At 40.8% G+C, this 21,364-nt stretch overlaps 1 protein-coding gene across 12 annotated transcripts in view; it reads left to right on the top strand.

Annotated features, from left to right (window-relative positions):
* PPP2R5C (protein phosphatase 2 regulatory subunit B'gamma) overlaps nt 1-21,364 on the top strand; it is a 60,478-nt gene that overhangs the window by 17,715 nt on the left and 21,399 nt on the right. For 2 of the 12 annotated variants that reach the window (XM_075615062.1, XM_075615058.1), the window contains exon 1: nt 11,666-11,844. The exons of 9 other annotated variants lie outside the window; for them this stretch is intronic. In XM_075615062.1, the coding sequence (XP_075471177.1) occupies nt 11,751-11,844 (94 nt within the window). In that variant the 5' untranslated portion in view covers nt 11,666-11,750. Of the gene's footprint in view, nt 1-11,665; nt 11,845-21,364 lie in introns of those variants that run through there. One more of the 12 variants, XM_075615060.1, reaches the window with a different exon arrangement.

The following is a 21,364-nucleotide window of genomic DNA, read 5'->3' as shown; positions in this document are numbered from 1 at the left end:
CTTGTTCCGTAGTTTCGCTGCTAGATATCTATCTGCCTTGTTCCCTTTCTCGTAGTAGAGTTGATTCGTCCACCTCATTGCTTTTTCTGTGTCCTCTATCATTATATTTTTTATTTTCTCTCCTGCCCTTATCTATCTTTGTCCTAATATCTGCTGTTGCGTTCTGCTGATACCTCTTTTCATTCTTTGCTAAATTGTCGTTGAGATTAGCTAATCTCTTATTCTTCTCCTTTTTTCCTGTGTGTTGCTATGCTAAACTTGCCCCTCATGGGTAGCCTTGTGGGTCGCCCAAAGTGTGGACTCCCTGACCTGGCCGTTGTCATTATGCAAAAAGTATTCTTGTATGGCTTTATCTATCCCTAGATTCAGGTATCCCTAGTAGCAAGTCATTTAATCTCCATCTACCTCTAGGGGGGACTCTGTTTAATATCTTTTAGGGTTAGCACCACTGGGGCATGATCCGACCATGTAATATTGTCCATCTCACCTTTGGTTTTATTACCAGCCAATTCCCCCGAGTATATTGGTCATGAGGGGCTGAGTAGTATGAATAACTCTTGTGAGAAAAGCCTCCTTTAAAAAGGTTTCCTGATCCTCATTTGGTGCGTATAGATTTGCTATAGACCAGGTCATTGATCATTATTTCATGCAGAATAGGAACATTCTCCAAAGCCTATTCCTTTTTATCTTGTCTAGTGAGAAGGGTACTGATGACCTGAATAAAATTGCCACTCCTGCTTTTTTATTCTGTGCTGGCGAGTGATAGATTTGAGGGAATGGCTTACCTTTTAAAACGAGCTATATCTTCCCTGTTCAAATGACTTTCTTAATTTTTCTTGAAATCTCTAAACATTAGTCTTCTCTTCCCTGGCGAATTCAATCCCTTCACATTCAGGGACACTATTTTTAATTAACTAGCCATTTGGCTCTTTGGGTCCTATTCTGTTTGAGTCTCATGAGTTTGTCCCCACAGTTAGTTTCGCCCTTCTTAGGCCTTTTAGTATGTTTAGGTTATTCTTTTTTTCGCACCGTGGAGTAGTGATTGTGATAATGGAAATGGTTGGGTTTGTTTGGTGAAAAAAAGAAAATGAGATATGTAAAAAGGTATAGGGGTCTTAACTTGGGTAGTGTTTGAGCCCATATACATCCTGGGCCTTTGACTCTACTTTTGGGGTAACGTGTGTGTGTGTGTGTCGTGGTACCTGAGATCCATAGTTCGTCTTACGCACCATCTCATCAGCTCTGACCCCTCCTGAGTGTTAAGTACGATAGGCGGTTCTGCTTTCTCCCCTCCACCTTGGGAGTGATTCTCTTTCTCTCTTTCTTTCTCTCTCTTTCTCTCTCCCCCTTGCACCTCCCACCAGTCATCCATGTCTCACTTAACATTCAACATAACTTGCTGTCTTATTGGGAGAGACTTATAAAATATCTCAAATATACATATTATATACTTTATGTATTGACTTAGGTGATAACTTGCAAACTATTAAACATTAACCCTTGCTCTATACTAACCAACATTTCCCCTCCCCCCAAAAAAGGGGCGTGCTGTAAACTGTCGCATATAGAAAGTCTGAGCGATGCAGTGACAGCTCTTTGATCAATCTGTCACTCCTATCATCCTCCCGCCATTTTGTCAAACCTTATCCAGTGTACAGCGAGTCCTGCCCCCTCAGTGGGGTATCGCCTTCAACGTGCTGAAGTAGATTCTTCACTGGGTGCACTCGGTTCTTGTTCTTCTCCTCTCTCCTTTGTCTTCTTGGACTTGGCCGCTACCCTGTTCCATTCTTCTCTCCTTGTGAGAGGCTGAGTGGGCTTTGATCTTCCCATGCCCTCTGGAGTAATTTCCAATTCTAGGGTTTTGATAAAGTCCGGGCCTTCTGCTGGTCTTCTCAAAGTGGCCTGCATTCCATTATGCATAGCCTGAAGACGGAAAGGGAATCATCATCTATAGCGGACTCCATGGCTTCTTGGCAAACTTGTAATTTCTCTGAGGTCTCTCCTTTTAGCCAGTGTCATTGGCGCGATGTCAGTGAAAATCTAAATATCTGTCTCTTCAAAGCGTATCACTTTCAGATTTCTGGTCTTGAGGAGGGTCTCTTCCTTCACGGAGAAATAATAGTCTAGTTATAATATCTCTAGGGCCCCTTCCCTCATACTCCCTATGTCTCATAGCTGTGTGTGCTCTATCCATTTCCAATATCAATGTAGCGGCTTCCGGTAGGATATTCTGGAACAGTCTTTGTAGATCAGGTTTAATTTCGTCGGATTCCATTGTCTCACGCACGTTCCTTATCCTGTTATTGTTTAGTTTGAACCTATTTTTTCCTCTTCTTGCGCCTCTTGCATCCTCGCCATAACTATGTATTTGTAACCTTGTATTATTTGTCATATTCGCTCTATGCCCAGGACATGCTTAAAAAACGAGAGGTAACTCTCAATGTATTACTTCCTGGTAAAACATTTTATAAATAAAATAAATCAATTTGTTCCTTGAGTTGAGCGACGTCCGAGTCTATATTAATCTGATTCTCCATAACTCTTTCCTTAGCCTCATCGAGTCCTGTGGTTCTCTTTTTTACCGCACTAATCTCTGATTTTAAGGCTCCTTGTAGCTCTTCGTGGAAGTCTGTTTAATTTCTCTGACCCACACTCTTAGGTCCGTCCTTATACTTGAGTCTCTCTCTGAGCTTGAGTCCGACTCTGCCTCCTCCTATTCACGTGAAGAAGCACCCTCTTCCCTTCCTGGTATCATGGGTCATATGCCATACCCTCTTCTCCTAGGTAACGTCTTGCAATATGTTATTTTCTGCTGTAAGCAGAAGCACTTTATCGCAATTTCTTGCCCTGCAGAAAAATGGCCTCACATCCTTTATGTTAGGGTATTGTGAGAATATTATTAAGAGAGGTTACTCAGAGTTTGTATAAGATAAGACTCATGTTTATTGAGATACAACATGATAATAAGAAACAAAAAGCAAAGATGCTAACAATCCTATACTTGTATCTATCTATCTATCTATGCAGAGGTTATTTATTCAGTATGCCGTCATACTCACAAACCAACTAGGTTATTACGATATGTCATGCCAGTCTCGGTAGGTCTCGTCTCATGTGGCTCGCCACTCGGTTCTGATCTAACCTGGCCTAATGCTAACCTTTTATTGCCCTTGTCATACGTCATTATTATCTGTGTGGAAACAAGGGAAATAACCCAAAAACTAGTAGAGTTTCCTAACTTATTTCTACCTGCGTAGCAAATTAATCAAAGGATGTCTGCGGTCTCACATCCGTGCCATTTATCATAAGCTCATGCTCTTCGACAAAAGGTGTTAAAACCTGCTCTGCTAAGATTTTCTGGCTCATCAGAGAAATTCTATCTGCAAACTTCAGATAGCTTATGTACCTTTTCCAAAGCAAAAAACTAGTTAATATGCGTGTGACAGGGTAAACAAAAGCCACCAGTTATATGCCTGGAAAACCTATGTCTAGTCTGCAGTGCAGCACTGACTAGGTTAACTTCAGCTGTGAACCTCAGGACAATTAGTTGGATCCCAGCTGCCTAATCAAGGTGTGTTAAAACCCAGGCTGTAGACACATGGAGGCTGTCTGTTGAGGAGCGAGGAGTAAGCTGCTAAAGAGATTGCTAAAGAGTTTCCTGATACAAGGTCTGATTAGAAAAGTAGATGAATTGTGAACTGTCTGTCCCCTGCATAGAAAAGGGCAACTGCCATATACACTGTCTGCTAAAGAGAAACTGTTTTGTCTGTCTGCTGAAGAAAAGCCATTTTCCTTTTGTTACTTCCAGCCCTGATTGGGGGGAAACCGTCCAGGCCCTTGTAGATTCGGGCTCTGGGAAAACTCTGGTCCTCCAGGAACTGTTACCGCCCAACGTGTGTTCTTTTGACTCCCCATGGAGCATAGAATGTATACACGGCGATGTAAAACGCTATCCGACGGCCAAAATCCGGCTACAGGTAAAAGGTCAGGAGGCTTACCTCGAAGTAGGAGTCGCTCCATGAGGAGCCTCCTTCTAGGGCTCAGGAGAACCCTGGCAAACTGTTCCCCTTCTCGGCAGACCTTTTTCCCAGTAGACACCGGGTTCAAAAGACTCGGAAGCAAAGACGCTTGGACAAACAGGACTGGTTGCAGAAATCTGGGTCTCAAGGTGACCATTCTAGTAGTCAGAGGTCACAAGTGATGGCTGGGGATGGCCAAAGGGAGGAGGATATGGGCCCTGGAGCTTTACCAGACCTGTACCTCCCTGACTTTCGCCAGAAACAAAGGGAAGACCCAGTCCTTGCTAGACAGTATGACAAGGTGGTGAAAATTGATGAACAGATTTTAGATGCACAAGGGGTGATAGTATTCCCCCAAGGCTCAACAAAGTATCCGGACGTTCCTCCTTCTCCTACCGTGCACCCCAAAACTGGAACAACCTACCAGAGACCCTCACATCCACCACCAGTTTAAGTTCTTTCAAATCTAAGGCTGTCTCACATTTTAACCTGGTCTGTAACTGTTTCATACGCTCATAATATATATTTTCTTTAACTGTGCACGCAATGTCTTGTATATAATGTATACCCTGCTCATTTATGTAACTGTATTTGTAACCATGTATTATTTGTTTTACTCTGTGCCCAGGACATACTTGAAAACAAGAGGTAACTCTCAATGTATTACTTCCTGGTAAAAATCTACTATATATTTGTGAAAGCACTGTATGTCTGCGTCCCAAGGGCCAATCGCATAGCACCTTTGGCCTGTCACTCCGGCTCAGGCCATGCCCGCCCCCGCACACCTCTCATTGGCCTGCGTCCAACACCAATGCCACACTGTCCCACCCCTCACTGACTCTCATTGGCCTGCATCCAACACCAATGCCACACTGTCCCACCCCTCACTGAGCTACCACTTCCACACTGTCCCACCCCTCACTGAGCTTTGGGAACGCTTTGCATGCCATGCTTCACAGCTCTCAAAACCCTCACCGTCTGCTACCACACGCACGCCACAGATCTCCCGCCAAACACCATCGGCACCGGCCCACACGCTCCTCCTCCGGAGGAGACCGCACGCCAGATCTCCCGCCAAACACCATCCGCACCGGCACGCACGGTCCTCCTCCGGAGACCACGGCACGCCACAGATCTCCCGCCAAACAAACGCCCACAACAAACAAACACACACTATGCTAGGTACTCACTTCGGCACCGGCCCACACGGAGCTCTTCCGAAGGCCAGCGAACGCCACAGATCTCCCGCCAAACACCATCGGCACCGGCACACACGCTCCTCCTCCGGAGGACACCGCACGCCACACATCTCCCGCTACCACACCCCCTCCGCTGACAAAACACCTACCACTGGAACTCAGCTGTTCGTTCAAATAAAATATATTTTGCTAACAATGCCAATTTAACCGTCTGTCTCATTTCTTGCACAAACACTAATCACACCACCACTCACACACAACACTCACCCACACAACACGCAACTAACATACACTTCGCAAATTTGCCCTCATATACATGTGCTTTCTACTGCTGTTGCTTTACAAACACAATTTTAACTAATATTACATAACATTCACATGACATTACAACTTTCACATACAACATTTACACGTACTTATTCACACTTCACATCCCGGGCAACGCCGGGTATCTCAGCTAGTATTTTATAAATAAATAAATAATAAATTTTGAGCTATCATAAGGATATCCTATATAGGGGGAATAGGCAGACACAAACAGGGGAGGTCACCAGACAGATATTGGTTCCCAAGGCGTTTGTTAAATCTGTGTTCACTCTAGCCCATACTGTCCCTTGGGGTGGTCACCTGGGCAGGGATAAAACATTGGACCGTATTTCATCCCGATTCTATTGACCAGGGATGCATAGTTATATTGCTAAGCTATGTGCAGCTTGTCCGGAGTGCCAGTTAACTAGTCCAAAAGGACAAAAACCAGCCCCTTTGGTCCCTCTACCCTTGGTGTCAGTTCCCTTTGAGAGGATTGGGGTAGACTTGGTAGGACCTCCTAGAACCTTCTGCGAAAGGACACAGGTTTATCCTTGTCAAAGTTGATTATGCGACAAGATATCCTGAGGCGTTCCCCCTGAGAACAGCAACGGGGAAGCACGTAGCCAACAAGTTGTTGGAACTGTTCTCACGGGTTGGACTTCCCCAGGTTATGTTGACAGACCAAGGTACAAATTTCATGGCTAAACTAATGCAGGATGTCTTAAAGTTACTAGAGGTCAAGTCTGTTCGGACATCGGTCTACCATCCACAGACTGACGGATTGGTGGAAAGATTTAACCGAACTCTAAAAGGGATGCTGAGGAAATTTGTAGATTCAGAGAAGAGATCCTGGGATGAACTTCTCCGTTTTCTGCTGTTTGCAGTGCGGGAAGTCCCCCAGGCCTCCACGGGATTCTCTCCATTTGAATAGCTCTATGGCCGCCAACCCCGGGGTATCCTAGACCTCCTAAAGGAGTCCTGGGAGGAACAGCAGTCCACTTCTAAGAATACCCTGCAATATGTACTAGACCTTAGGAAGCGCCTAGATGTGGTCGGCCATTTTGCCAGGGAGAATCTTAGATCAGCCCAGGACAGTCAGGAGAGACATTACAATCAGAATGCTCGCATGACAGTGTTTCACCCAGGAGACCAGGTGATGTTATTGTTACCCAGTTGCGAGAGTAAACTCCTGGCCAAATGGCAGGGCCCATTCGAAGTACTCCGCCGTACGGGTGATGTGGATTACGAGATAGCTCAACCAGGGTCCAGGAAGGGTAAACAAATTTACCATGTGAACTTGCTGAAACCCTGAAAGATGCAGCGGTCTCTATTCATCTACCCGGTGGTGGAGGAAACGGACTTGGGTCCTTAGCCTCCACGGGAGAACATCGTGAGTGACGATAAAATCCCAATGGGTAAACAGTTGTCCTCTGAACAAAAGGGGACTTGTTAGCAATAATTACACAATTCCAGGATGTTTTTTCTGACTTACCAGGACAAATTAACTTAATTTCCCATGCAATCGAGACAGCACCTGGGGTAAAAGTACTTTCCCGTCCTTATAGGTTGCCTGAAAGTCGTAGGGCTCTGGCAGAGAAGGAGATACAAGAAATGTTACACTTAGCAGTGATTGAGGAATCATGCAGTGAGTGGTGTAGTCCACTAATTATGGTCCCTAAACCCGATGGGAAGGTAAGATTTTGTGTGGACCTCCGAAAGGTCAATGCGGTATCCAAGTTTGACGCATATCCGATGCCAAGGGTGGACAAATTAATTGACGCCCTTGGTAACGCGGAATATATATCCACGTTGGACTTGACAAAAGGATACTGGCAAATACCCTTAGAGGAAAAGTCCAAATGCAAAACAGCCTTTGCCACTCCCATGGGTTTATACCAGTTTGTGACAATGCCATTTGGACTGCATGGAGCCCCAGCCACATTTCAGAGACTCATGAATAAGGTACTGAGGCCCCATAGGACGTATGCCGCAGCTTACCTAGATGACATTGTCATTTATAGTAAACACTGGCGGGCCCATCTAAATAGGCTGAAAGCGGTCCTCAAATCTCTAAGAGAGGCAGGGCTCACAGCCAACCCTAAGAAATGTGCCTTGGGTAAAGCGGAAACCAAATACTTAGGGTATGCAGTGGCAGGTGGAAAAGTAAAGCCACTAGCCGACAAAGTATCTGCCCTGAAAGAAGTTCCGACCCCCCAAACAAAAACGCAGGTACGCTCTCTGCTGGGTTTAGCAGGGTACTACCGGCAGTTCATCCCCAACTATTCGGAAGTGGCAGCCCCTTTAACGGACCTCACAAAAAAGTGTGCCCCTACACAAGTGGTGTGGTCAAGGGATTGCCAGAGAGCCTTTGAGGACATAAAAAGGTGTCTATCAGAGGGTCCCATCCTTAGAAGCCCAGACTTCAACAGCCCTTTTATAGTGCAAACAGATGCATCAGAGATGGGGCTAGGGGCAGTGTTGTCACAACAGTTTGAGGGAGTTGAACATCCTATTCTTTTCCTGAGTAGGAAATTGTTCCCAAGGGAAAAAAACTACTCAGTGATTGAGAAAGAGTGCCTCGCAGTAAAGTGGACAATCGAGGCTTTGAGGCATTACCTGGCAGGAGTCCATTTTACTTTGGTGACGGATCATGCTCCGCTGAAGTGGTTAAATAGCATGAAGGATTCCAATGCTAGATTGACTATGTGGTATATTGCCCTCCAACCCTTCTATTTGAGATTCAGCATAGGCCGGGAAAAGAGAATGCAAATGCTGACTTCTTTTCTAGAGAAGGGGTGGATGGTCGGGCTTCAGCCGTGCGTAGCCCCAGCCACACACTAACAGGGGAGGAATGTGACAGGGTAAACAAAAGCCACCAGTTATATGCCTGGAAAACCTATGTCTAGTCTGCAGTGCAGCACTGACTAGGTTAACTTCAGCTGGGAACCTCAGGACAATTAGATGGATCCCAGCTGCCTAATCAAGGTGTGTTAAAACCCAGGCTGTAGACACATGGAGGCTGTGTGTTGAGGAGTGAGGAGTAAGCTGCTAAAGAGATTGCTAAAGAGTTTCCTGATACAAGGTCTGATTAGAAAAGTAGATGAATTGTGAACTCTGTCCCCTGCATAGAAAAGGGCAACTGCCATATACACTGTCTGCTAAAGAGAAACTGTTTTTGTCTGTCTGCTGAAGAAAAGCCATTTTCCTTTTGTTGCTGATGAAAAGCTATTTTTGTTTTGTGTGCTGTATATTTTTCAAGGCTAAATAAATAAGCCTTGTCAAGAAACCCGCGTGTGTAGTTGCATGTACCCTGCAACAATGCGACAGTATGCTCAAAGCTGTACTAAGACATATGTATGCTATGTATGTACCTGTGCTACCTGTAATCCATAACACCGTTATGGTTGAATTCTTTGTTCTTTTATCGAAGAATGTCGACGCCTCCGCTTTTTGTGGCTTTTTAGGGGCCATTGCGTTATTGTGCGGGACTCTTTTGGTGCTCTTTTTGTATTATCTATTCAAGGTCGTTCGTTATCTGATATTTGCTCTGGTGTGCAGACAGAACCAGGATCTCATGTAGTCATTTTAAGTGGTGGCGTGCATGGATGTAAGTAGGTCCCTCTCCGGGCCTAGACCGCACATCAGAGAAATATATATTTTAGTATAATAAACAATATGGTTCCCAGCACTCAAAAAAGGAAAAACAGATAATCTGCAATGAATATTAAATTTGAAAGCATATAATATAAAAATATATACAGAATGAAAGTTGTGTGAGTAAACTGAACTCAGAGTGCTAAATGGCACCTCAGGGAAAAGGGTATATAATGGAGGATGTGGATAGGGGGGAGGGAAAGATAAGGGGTGGAGTGGGGGGGGTAAACAGACAAGCTAAGGAGGATAAAACGAAAGGTAAGTAGAGGGGGCAACGTTTCTGGGATTAATCCCTTCTTCTGGGCCGTTCTCTATGGTCTAAAGGACCTCAGGTAGGTACTTCCCTCTCCCTAGATCCTAGCCTCCAAGCAAATAACCTCAATATATCCCTATATTGAGGTTATTTGCTTGGAGGCTAGGATCTAGGGAGAGGGACCTGTGGTCCTTTTAAACCATATGGAACGGGCCAGAAGAAGGGGTTTATCCCAGAAACGTTGCCCCCCCCCCTCTACTTTTCGTTGTATCGTCCTTAGCTTGTCTGTTTACCCCCCTTTCCCTCCCCTTACCGTCCCCTATCCACATCCTCCATTATATGCCCTTTTCCCTGAGGTGCCATTTAGCACTCTGAGTTCAGTTTACTCCCACATCTTTCATTCTGTATATTTTTATATTACATGCTTTCAAATTAAATATTCATTGCAGATTCAGACGCGTGCCGCGGATGGAAGTGACGCGACGGCTGAGAGACCCAAGTAGAGGAGGGGGTGAGAGCCCAAAGCATCACTTGCTTTTTACTATGTGCCTGTATTTGTTTTATAAAATCTAAGTGTATGACCACAAGTGTTACATGAGATAAAGTTTTTCATATACTGGTGTGCAATATATCTGGTTTCTCTCCACTTTTATGACACAAAATTGCGCTCCCCTGTCGTCCACAAACTTTCAGGCATCTTGGTTAGAAATCTGTCATCTATGGTGGAACTAAAGGAAAGGCCAAGATCATGAATACGTTTCCTCCTTTCTCAGACTAGAAAAGGGCATACGTTTATTGTGAGTCCCTGGGCTAGAAACCTAGAAAATATTGTCCATTGTGCTTTTCTTGCGAACTTCACATTTAAGTGTCTGTCTTTGTAGACAATTACTTGTTTTTATTGTAATTTGTTTGCACCCTTTATTATATTCTCTGGTCTGAATTATTCATAGTTACAAAATAACTTTATTCCAAATATGTGACTTTAATGTTAAGTAAATGAATTAAAAATATATACAGCGTTTATCAAGGTACATAACAAGTAATCCACGAAGCACAATTATTTCTAAGGTACATAGAATATATGTCAAGTATTGGGTTCAGACTTTGCATCTATAAAAGTTGTACTTTTGTACTGTCTTAAATGTTGTGATTGTGGAGCTCTTCAACATTATTGAATCCATATCTATAATAACTTTAATTACTACTGTGCAATGCAGAGTGGTGCATTGTGGGATAAATCAGGTCTCGCTAACAAAAAGTAAAAAATGCACTTTGATTGTTTCATTACAGGTTGTATGTATTTTTTGCCAAAATTTATAGTGAAATTGTGCAATACCTCAATTACCCCACTATTCTATCCAGTCAACCCACGAATCTCAACTTCCTTAACAAAAGTATCACCTCAGCTGGATTTGTAACATTAAATTCTAAATAAAAATATCACATGGACTTTTCACCATTGGCTAGCATAGTGCTTCCACTGCAGCTATGAATTCTGGGAAATGACATGCAAATGAGCACACAATTTCACCTTTTGTTTCAAATCAATGTTAACGTGGACCCCTATAAGCGTGTGCCTGCTGCATTACACAGCTTTTCAGCACAGGCGGGGTTAAAGAAGTGCATAGCCAGTAACCCTACTCAGACGGCTGTTTCGACCTTTTTGGGTCAACAGATACGAGTATTGAAACCATATAATCAAGGTTTTGCTACAAGTTTCTCCTAAAATAAAAGTAGTATATTTTTGGTTTTAGTAATTTTTTTTAAAAATTTTTTTTAAATTAAATTCATGTTTTTTTTTTTTAATAAGAAAAATTTGCATGGGCAATGGGGGGGGGGGGGAGAGGCAGATGCATATTTTGGATTTGGTGTTTCTGTGCGCCTTTTTATTTTTAGTTTATATACTCCTTGTGTTGCCTTTTGTCTCTTCCCTGTGGCTGGGCTTCTAAGAGTATTAAATCGGTATTAACCAGAAGTGCACGGTGATCAGCTGATACGTTGTTCCCTGTGTGGTTTTCAGTTAAAACCTAAAAGTTGCAGATGAATGGAGACGGAGCAGCAAGCCGATAAGTGTCCAAGCCTAATGCATTGCGACAGCCAATCAGAAATCCTTTTCTATTTGTAGTTTTTAGTGTCATTTTCAGTTGCTGCAGCTAGCCAATCATGTTTCTCCTGTTTACTGACATCACTAACTAGCCAGTTCCCTCCAGCTGCAGAGAGCTGCTTCGGTTTCCTTTTTTTTTTTTTTTTTAACACTAAAATGGAGGCTGGATCGTTGCCTTAAGGAGTACGCTGCTTTTTCTGCTGGATTTTTTGATGTTGACATGTAATAAAACAGCCAGCAGGATGGTAGTAGATGCAGCCAATTCCAATGGGCCTTTCCAGCCCGCAGCCCTTTTATACATTAGAGGTGAGTTGCATTTTCTTCGGTGTAATTGTAACCTGGTGTGCTTGGTTAATATCTATTGTGATTGTTGGATTAGGAAAGCAGGAAGTGCTGTGTAGATTAACCCATTTCCTGCCAATACAGGGAGGCCTAAATGCGACCTGTTATGTGCCTTGATATGTCCGGTACGTTTCACATATTTGAAGAATGTAAAGTATTGCATTCATAGTTTTAAAAGCTGGTTTTACTGCTTCCTTGTGGGTGTCTCCCATCCCCCTTCAAAGCTATGCTTATGTCAAAGGATGTGAAATTACTATCCAAAGAAGGTTCTGGGTGGGAGGCAGGCTCTGCAAATTCAGTCTGTAGAGTTCAGTGCTTAGCTTCTGTGCAAGGGTTATTTGTAAAGATTAAAATGAAATGTCTCCAATGTGGCACATTTCAGCTGCCTGTTGTATGTTTATTCTGTTTGCTTGTTATCTTGACAGTCTTGATAGCATGAAGAGAAATGCACTCAACAGGGTAAGAGAATTTAAATGGTCCTGGCTAAAATGTTTCTATTTTTGGACTTATTTGCCACTAGTGTCTCTTGGGTGGAACATTATTTTGGTATGACACTTCCTTTTTTTTCTTTCTTTTTTTTTTCTTCTTGGAACGTATTGCCAAATCATGTTGCTGTGTCATTTTGGTTTTGACCTGTTAAATGTAAGTGCAATCCAACTAAGGCCAAACCAACACTTGAATAACCTATAGTATTTGTTTTAAATCATTGGACAATGACTCTAGGTTATTTTCAAATTAAACAAATATTTAACCGTATTTTAAAAAGGTTTGAGCAATATTTACGCTGATCATGTACTGTTTACGCTGAACAGGGAGATGTATGTATATTAAAAGAAAAAAAGAAAGTGTGTGTGTCATAACAAAGTATTATCACACTTTGACCCCTTTTGTATTTATGCACATATACACACACACCCACACTGGAAGCCCAAGCAAAGAAAACATAATATCTACAATAAATTGTCTTTACATAAACCAGTATGATGGAAAAAAAACCTATATAGCCTGTGCAATCCAAGTTGGTATTCTTTTGTTTCCTAAACCTTTTTTGCTGGATTTTATAAAAATAAATAGTTTTTCTAAAAAGAAAAATAACGTTCCGACAGATTGAGTTTACACTTGTTTGGGCGTCCTGAATGCTGATTGCCAAATTAGTTGAATGTGTATTTGTACCGATGCAGCTCCCACTGCAGAAAAGGCCGCATATGCACTTTCTTCATCCTCAGAGACAGCTGTTGGTTACCGCTGTGCTCCCCGAAGTCGCTCCCCACAATGCTTTGCAAAGCGCAATACAAGGCATTGTGGGGCTTGACAAATCGAGCCTTTGGAAGCCTGAGCGCCCCCACAAAGACATGTGTGTGTGTGCGCGCGCGCATGTTCACACGCCTGCATTTTGTGAAGCTGGGTGCAGGGCATTCTGCCACCCTCTCTCTGAAAGGTTGGCACTGTGCACACAACAGGTGCCACGAGAGACATTTTAGGCGACCGGACACCTTGGATTTTTCCACCCCTGCTTATATGCAAGGTAAACGATGAGGTGAAAAGTGTTGTGGCATAAGGGTACTTATCTCTATGTGAGGGATAAGACAACAAGGACATACGTTATGATTTTGCTGATGGGAATATATATAACCAAATTCTATTAATGCTCCTGATTTCTAGTTGTTGCATAGCAGAGCCACCATCTTAGGCCCAGATTCACTACAGGGTGCTAAGTCCTGTTATTGAAATCCCCTATTTCATACCAATGAAGGTGAAAAACCAAGGCGGAACTTCACCTTTTAAGATATGTTCAAGTTTAGCATCCTTTGGTGGATTTGGTCTTTAAGTGACTTTACTAATAACGATTTTAGATTCTTGTATCATCTCTCCTTAAGCCCCTGACATGCAGAAAGGGGCCCAGTTCCCTACACCTGGGCTCAGGACAGCAGTACTAATGGGTCGCCACAAAATCAAATATTTACTTTATTGTATTAACTTCTTGATTTCAGAGATTTTCATGTAATCCGTGGTGATCGTGTAATTTGTATATTGCCTCCTCAAAATATATTTTAACAGAACCCTTCTAAATAGTGTCTGCTACAGTAAGACTGACTTACTTTTTTTATGACATTCAAATAATTCTTCAACTTTTGTCATTCAAAGTGGTTCCCTTTTAATTAATTATTTTCAGCGACTCAGTAAAGCTATTTGCTAATTTTTTTTAATGCTTTCTGTTTTACTTTGCAATACCCTTACTCGGGTATTAGGACTGCTGTCCGAACAAGGAAGCCACTTCTCCCTGGCGTCTGGTAACAAACACGTGGCTACTAACCAAGTTTAAGTGTATCTAGGATTTTACCATCTATCATCAAAATGTTTATACTTTCTTAAGCTTACGAAAACCATATTTAAATGTGGTTTGTTTCTTTACCATGAAAATTGTAAATTCTACTAATTTGCTATTGTTGGTCAAAAATAGTGAATATCACTTGGCAATTCTGATGTCTAACACATTTTGGAGAATTATACAAGCAAACATTCACACAATCTTAAAGGGGTTTTTTTTTTTTTTTTTTTTGTGTTTTTACAACCACAATAATAGATTACTGTACTGGGGTCTTTGTTTGGTTCTGTCAGACATATGTGTTTTTTATAGGTCTGTTAAAATGTTGCACCTTTTGATGAGGTTTAGGAAGTTTAGAGCAGACTTGCCCACCTATCTTCTGGGCAGTGACTGGTAAACAGATTTGCAATAAGGATCCTGGTACAAATAAAAAGCTTCGCCCAACAAATATTTTGTTATTCAGAAATTACACATTCAGTTTTTTGTTTTTTTTGGTCAATATAAATATCAACTGCACTTATTTCAACCAGTCTATGAGTTTTACTCAGTTTTTCAGTATTACAAAGAATTACTGCATGATTATTAAGACCATTATGCACTGTACGCCACCCCCTAAAAAAAATTCCCGCCATTTAGGCTTGAAATAGACCTTTGTTAGGATCTGTATAAAAAAAAAAAAAAAAAAAAACTGCTCTCAATACCAACTACTCTTACATATTTTTCTCAAGAGAGGCTGAGGTAGAACATGATTAAGTCAATATAATGTCAAATGTAAATTACGATTTTTTGCAGTTTGGAATATTAATAATTTCTTTCTGCTAATTTGCCGGTTTCCACTTTCTGGGCTCTGTGAAAAGGGCCAGCACAAAGCTGGCTGTGATCATCGTGCATTTTGTACTTGAATCTGCGGGGAGATCACTATAAAGGTTCTCAGAGAGCTGTGTTGTCACAAATTGAATCCAAAAAGATGACTTCCTGTTTGGTTCCTGACATCCGGAGGCAGATTGCAAAATGAATGTACAGTGTTTTTTCTTTCAGTTGGCAGGACAAAACATCCTTTACATCTGCTTAAATTTCACAAATTCCCTCCACTGTGCCTGTCATGAACGGCATACCTGTGAGCACGTGACTTGTATATGTGACATGGGTTAATGCACACGGCTATCTAGCTGACTCACATCTCTCCCTGCAGGGTCCCTCAAATGAGTAATATCTCCCCTCCAATCCGTCACAAAAAAACTTAAATCGCTGCCACCACCGGGATAAAGAAGTCTTATCGCTAAGGCTGCGATTATAGTGCCGGCGACGCAACCGTCGCGTCAAAACAAATGCATTGTTGCCGTCGCTTATAGTGCACGCGACGGCAATGGAGCGACAGTGCTACCAAACATTTGGTAGTCACTGATATTTGATTTTTTTTCGGCGACGGTCTCCCCTTGCAGCCAATCAGGAGCTTCTCCGTCCCTCTGCCCTCCCACTTTTCTGACGTCACTGGCCTTGTAGCCAGCGACATCGCCTAAACTTTAAATATAACTTTCGCGACGGGTGACGTCATCGGTCGTGTCGCCGTCACTATAAGCGCAGCCTAAGGGTCCTTGGTCCCTGTTTACTAAGAAAAATGTAATTAACAACCAAAAATCTATTGTAGCAAAATGTGTCAAAATTAGTAATTCTCTTCAAAACATGTAAAGTTCAATTACGGCCCATTCCATACTTATTACATTTCAGATTTAATATACAAAAATAGTACAGTGCTTAGTTACAGAAAATAAGGTTAAAAACAAATATTGTAACGGTGCCAAAAGTTAAAATAAACAATGTGACAATTCATATACAATGAGATACAAATTTTGCTAATGTAACCAAATACAGGTGGTCCTCGCTTACTGACGTCCCGTTTCCGACAGATGCCTTATCAGACGACGCACAATGCAGTCCGCCGGCCTCATTATCCGACACCAAATGCGCTTATCCGATGTTCACTGCCGCCGATTAGCATGGGATTCGCAATCCGGCGGTTAGCGGGACGCATTCCGTTGGAAAAAGGACTGCCTGTACTCTGATCAACAATATACTATGATCAAAAGAGAATGTCTGTTGATACAACCATGAAAATGTCCTGCATAGGAGTGTCTGGTCGCGCCGATGCTTGTTGTTTAAAGCGATGTGGGTCACAGCACATGGAATGAGAAACATGGCAAACATAGTGTGATACTGTATGGTATTTACAAGGACCAGCTTGCGAGCTAAAGAAAGTAGAAAACCTCAGAGTTAGGAATAATCTAGAAAGTAAAGTGAAAAAAAGTAGATTTAATAAAACAATTTAAAACAATCACGATATACATTGCGTTGATATCCAATCCACACACTGGTAAAAATGTAAATCCTACTTACAGGAAGCAGGTAGGACATGCGCTTTGGAATACAAATGTTTGGCGGGGGTGGTTGCCTCTCATCCAGGGCTGTCACGTCTGGAGTCCTGGATGTTATATAGAATGTCGCTGACTGTGTTCCTGTTCGTACTCCCGCGAGAGTAGATGATGGGTGATGCCGGGTTCAGGCTGACCTGAAGTCTGCTGAGACGAATGTCAGAAGATGTTGTGCACTCATGTGCAGGGTGATTTGCGATTAGCGTGGGACTGTAGATTGCTTAACCCTACACATTTCACGAACACCTTCGCTTCGTCGGGGGTACGAGAAAATAAGGTTGCAACAAACATACAGTATGCAGACAGTTTTTTTATGTATAAAATAACAGGTGGAAAAAAATCTAAACGTTACCACATAACACAATCAGATTCCGTCATAGGCTTGAAATTGGAAATATGAAAATCCACATGTGTAATTGAAATAACACGCCGTCTATGTTGAATTCCAAATGCATATTTTTTTTTTTCCTAAAAATCATCTGTCTTTAAAACAGAATAAGCCCACCTTCTGGGCGTGTCCTTAACCAAACCCCCCCCCCCCCCCCCCCCCATATCAATCTCCAGCGACCCCTTTATGGCGTGAAGAGAAAAAATATAGCTTTCCTTTTTAATCAAAAAATGTCTGACTATAGAAAATACCCCATAACTGTCTTTTCTATCGTATCTGGAAGGATGCCACTTGCAATTTAGCATTGGTATAATTATAAAACACAAGTGGATATCCAGCTTGATGCAGTTAATGCCAAGTTTGAGAGACAAATGGATATCTGACCTTTGCACCCTCACAATCATGGATTGTTTAGCATCATTTAATTCGTCAGGTCGCAAATGTCAAAGATATTTGTAATTCTTGTAACGAGTATCAGATTCGCAATATTTGATATTAAGTAAACTTAGACATTGGGGCGGTCTTCCTGGTACAACCCAACCCCGTTATAGCGCGATCCGTTTATAACAGGGTCTGAGTGTGGCTTCTGATTTGAGAACATTATCTACCTTTCTTACCCCCCCCCCCCCCCCTTTTTTTTTTAAATACATTTTCAATGCTTTATTGCTAACGGACACACATACACACCTATCTTCTGAACCACTAGAAATGTATTTATATAATGATATTTAGTTGTATATACACCCCCTGAACCCATAGTGTAATCTAACTGTATGTACACCCTGTAAACGTCTAGGACAGCAAATATCATTATAGATAAATATATACACACTATATATATATATATATATATATATATATATATATATATATATATATGTATATATATATATATATATATATACACCATAATACTGAGTTAAGTTATGGTGAGTAAAAAAAGTGACAAAAACCCTCCACAGGAAAGCAAATATGCAAATACAACTGTACATACTGTTGTATTTGCATATATATATATATATATATATATATATATATATATATATATATATATATATCTATATAGATATCTATATCTATATATATCTCTCTCAGAACTCCTTACCAGGCAGACCATCAGATCCAGGACCACGCAGCAAAGAAGAGACAGCACTCGTAAAGTCCAAAAAGATGTATTGTATGAACAGGCACAGTCAACCGACGTTTCGGTCCTAACAGGACTTTTCTCAAGGGAGCACTTCGGTAGTGTGAAAAGAAACTCAGTAATACAAATATGCTTGTGAGCAGTAGTACAGATTATTTGATCCAAGCTAAACAATTTGGAAGTGATTAGAAACATACCAAAATAAAAAATGTTAAATAATAGCTTCATGTTTTATTTGGCTAGTCTGAATACAGATTGATACTTGCATTTGTCTAAATATGCATATGGATGTACAAGGATTACTGCTTTTTTTACAGATTGCGGAGAATATCACAAATCTGTACTTTCAACCCTATGTGCAATACAGCAACGTTTGATCTTTAAATAAGCCCTACAGACGTTTTGAATATTTATTACAATTATAATTAAAAGGCAGCAGCTTCCAAGTGGTCATTTGTGACGCACAAAAATGTAGGTCAGTTGTCGGGGTATGTTGTAGAAGGGTCGTTTTATGAAGCGCCAAAGGAGGTTTGTGTACAAATAGATGACTATTGCATTGTTTTTGCATATTTGGCAAATTTATGTAGAGAAATGTTATCCCTTTTTCCCATCTGCCCTTAAGAAATGTCACTGTAGTTTCATCATCAAGTGTGTGTGTGTGTGTGTGTGTGTGTGTGTGTATGTATGTATATATCTCTATATCTCCTTTGATAGAAGAAACCACAATCCTACTTAAGCGAAATAATATTTTCTTGTGTACATTTTTTGTTTTGTTCACATTGAATTTGTGGAATATTCCGGTTTGAGACCGAGTGAAGCAGTTGCATTGCTGAATAATTTGCAACTGAAGTCCGCTCTCACTTATGCTTCTTTAAAAATGGCAACACAACTCCATTAGTTACTTAATCAGTCAATCTTCCATTTATTGGGTGTCTATGGTCATTTCCTTGTCACTCTGTAACCTTCATAAATCTAAAGTGTGTAAAATATGTGAAGCTGTGTGTATGTATGTAATATAATTTTATTTTGCATGTTTTGATTATTTACCTCAGTAATTTTGCAGCATGATAATTACTGAACACTTTAAAGAGTGTTTTTTTATTCGATAGAAAACAAGATAGACATAAACATTTTTTGTTGTACGGACCTAATAGCCTTTGTACCCTTTCGTTTTTTGTTTTTTTTCTAGTATGTCCTGATAAAAATGGCTAATGCTTTTTTTTTTTTTAAAGAGCCGTTGTTTTTCCTAAATATTCACTTGATAGATTAGATAGAGGAGGTTGTATATCTCCATGTATTCAGTTCCTGCTTGGAAGGATTTGCACATATCTTGTCACTTACATATTGTAATTTGCTTGTCTCCTCCTGGTTTTACTTTGCCTCTCATATCAAAAAGTTTAAAACATAGCACGCAGAATTACTGCCAATGCACCTGCCATTTAACTCTTATTGCCTCCTTTTCGTCCTGTACGTGCTGAAACACTCCTGGGCCTCATGTATTGTCCTTTTATTACCATTTCTACAGGAAAGGCTTATGTAAGTTTTCTGTCATTCATTCTTATTTGCTGAGGGACTTCTTCTTCATTTTTTTTTTCCTTCTCCTCTCTGAAATGCTAATACAGTGCTTCAAATTGTGCTTTCACCAAGTTCAGGCTTGACTAGTAGCAAATGACTTCTCATCAAGTTCTATATAATGAGAATCTGTAGTATTTGACTACATACCGAACACCTGTGATTGACTGCCTTGCTTACTGCATTCAATAGTTTCTGCCAGTAGTGGGAGGTTTTCTGTCCTTTCTTAGTGCATGTGTATGCTTGTTCGACTCCGATGCATTTTTCTTCACACCAACCAAATAACCTAGTCAGCGTTAATGTTTGTGTCGATGGTGCTTTATTTTGTGTTCGTGAATTATCTATATTTTTAAAATATTCAATCTATATTACAGCACCATGATAATTTTCCCATGAAAATACACATACTGCGTTCTACAACAAAGTGGTAGGCTATATCTTTGCAATAACACCCCCAAACTTATTAAACTTTAAGTAAAACAATACAGGCAGTCCTCGTTTTACAACGCTTCGCTTTACAATGAATGGCTTATCCAACGCTATGCAATGCATACCTATGTTCATTTAAACAACGCTAAAACGGCTTATCCAACGCTCTTACGACGCTTTGCAAAGTTGTTTATGTGTATATAATATATATATTATACTATATACTGTAATATATTATATTTTTATATTATATTATATATTGTTATATTATATATATATATATATATATAATACAGTATATGCACTATATAATGTATGTGTGTGCTGCATATCTTATTGTCTGCGTAAAATATTTTGTGTATTTTAGCATTAAAAATGCCTTCAGGAACGGAACCTTTCATTTAAACAGTGTTCCTATGGGAAAACGTGTTTCGCTTTACAACGTTTCGCTATCCAACGCCATTTTGAGTAACTCATTGTGTCGGATAACCGAGGACTGCCTGTAGTAACAAAAATCAGTTGTTTGTTCTTCCTTGTAGATTGAGTGCTGCTTGCTCCCTATGTCCTTTCACACACCGTAGTAATAATCAGTAGGGGAGTCCTTCCCTGTAGCTCTAATTAGAAGCTATTGGGAACATACGTGGGGTCAGCAGCTGTAATGATATTGGTGCTGCTGCAATGTTTGTCCTGTGCTTATTAAATAAAATATGTTTTAGACAGTGAAAAATGGAGGTACCCCAGTTACTGCATATTTATTTGCAGTTGCCGAATTTACAGTCTATACAATTTGGACCAATGTTTTGTTTTTTGTGCATTTGATTATCATAAATGACATCTTTAAATCAGTACTTGGTGCTTATTGAGTGAAAAGAATCTGTGTTAGTGAGCTGTTGTCATTTTGCACCTTTCCAGTTGGAGAGCTCTTTGCCATCAATGGTTTCCTGGCAACAATGACGAAGGCTGTAATTGAGTTTTGCCATGTATTGTATGTTGTTTTCTTTGATAAACTAGCTAGTTGCACATATACTGTAAGAAAGACCATTTGGAATCTGAATACCAACTGGAAAAAAAATGGAATTTTTTCTAAAGATTAACTTCAGTTATGTTTTCAAATATTTTACTTGGAAATACAATTATTGTAATATTTATTTCTATTATGTAACTGTGAGTACTTCCATCTCAACATCCAATCAGCA

The sequence above is a fragment of the Ascaphus truei genome, chromosome 9 (genome assembly GCF_040206685.1).
Source record: "Ascaphus truei isolate aAscTru1 chromosome 9, aAscTru1.hap1, whole genome shotgun sequence".
Classification (NCBI taxonomy): Eukaryota; Metazoa; Chordata; class Amphibia; order Anura; family Ascaphidae; genus Ascaphus; species Ascaphus truei.
Note: the sequence above shows the minus strand (reverse complement) of the source record. Positions and strands in the feature narration are given on the sequence as shown.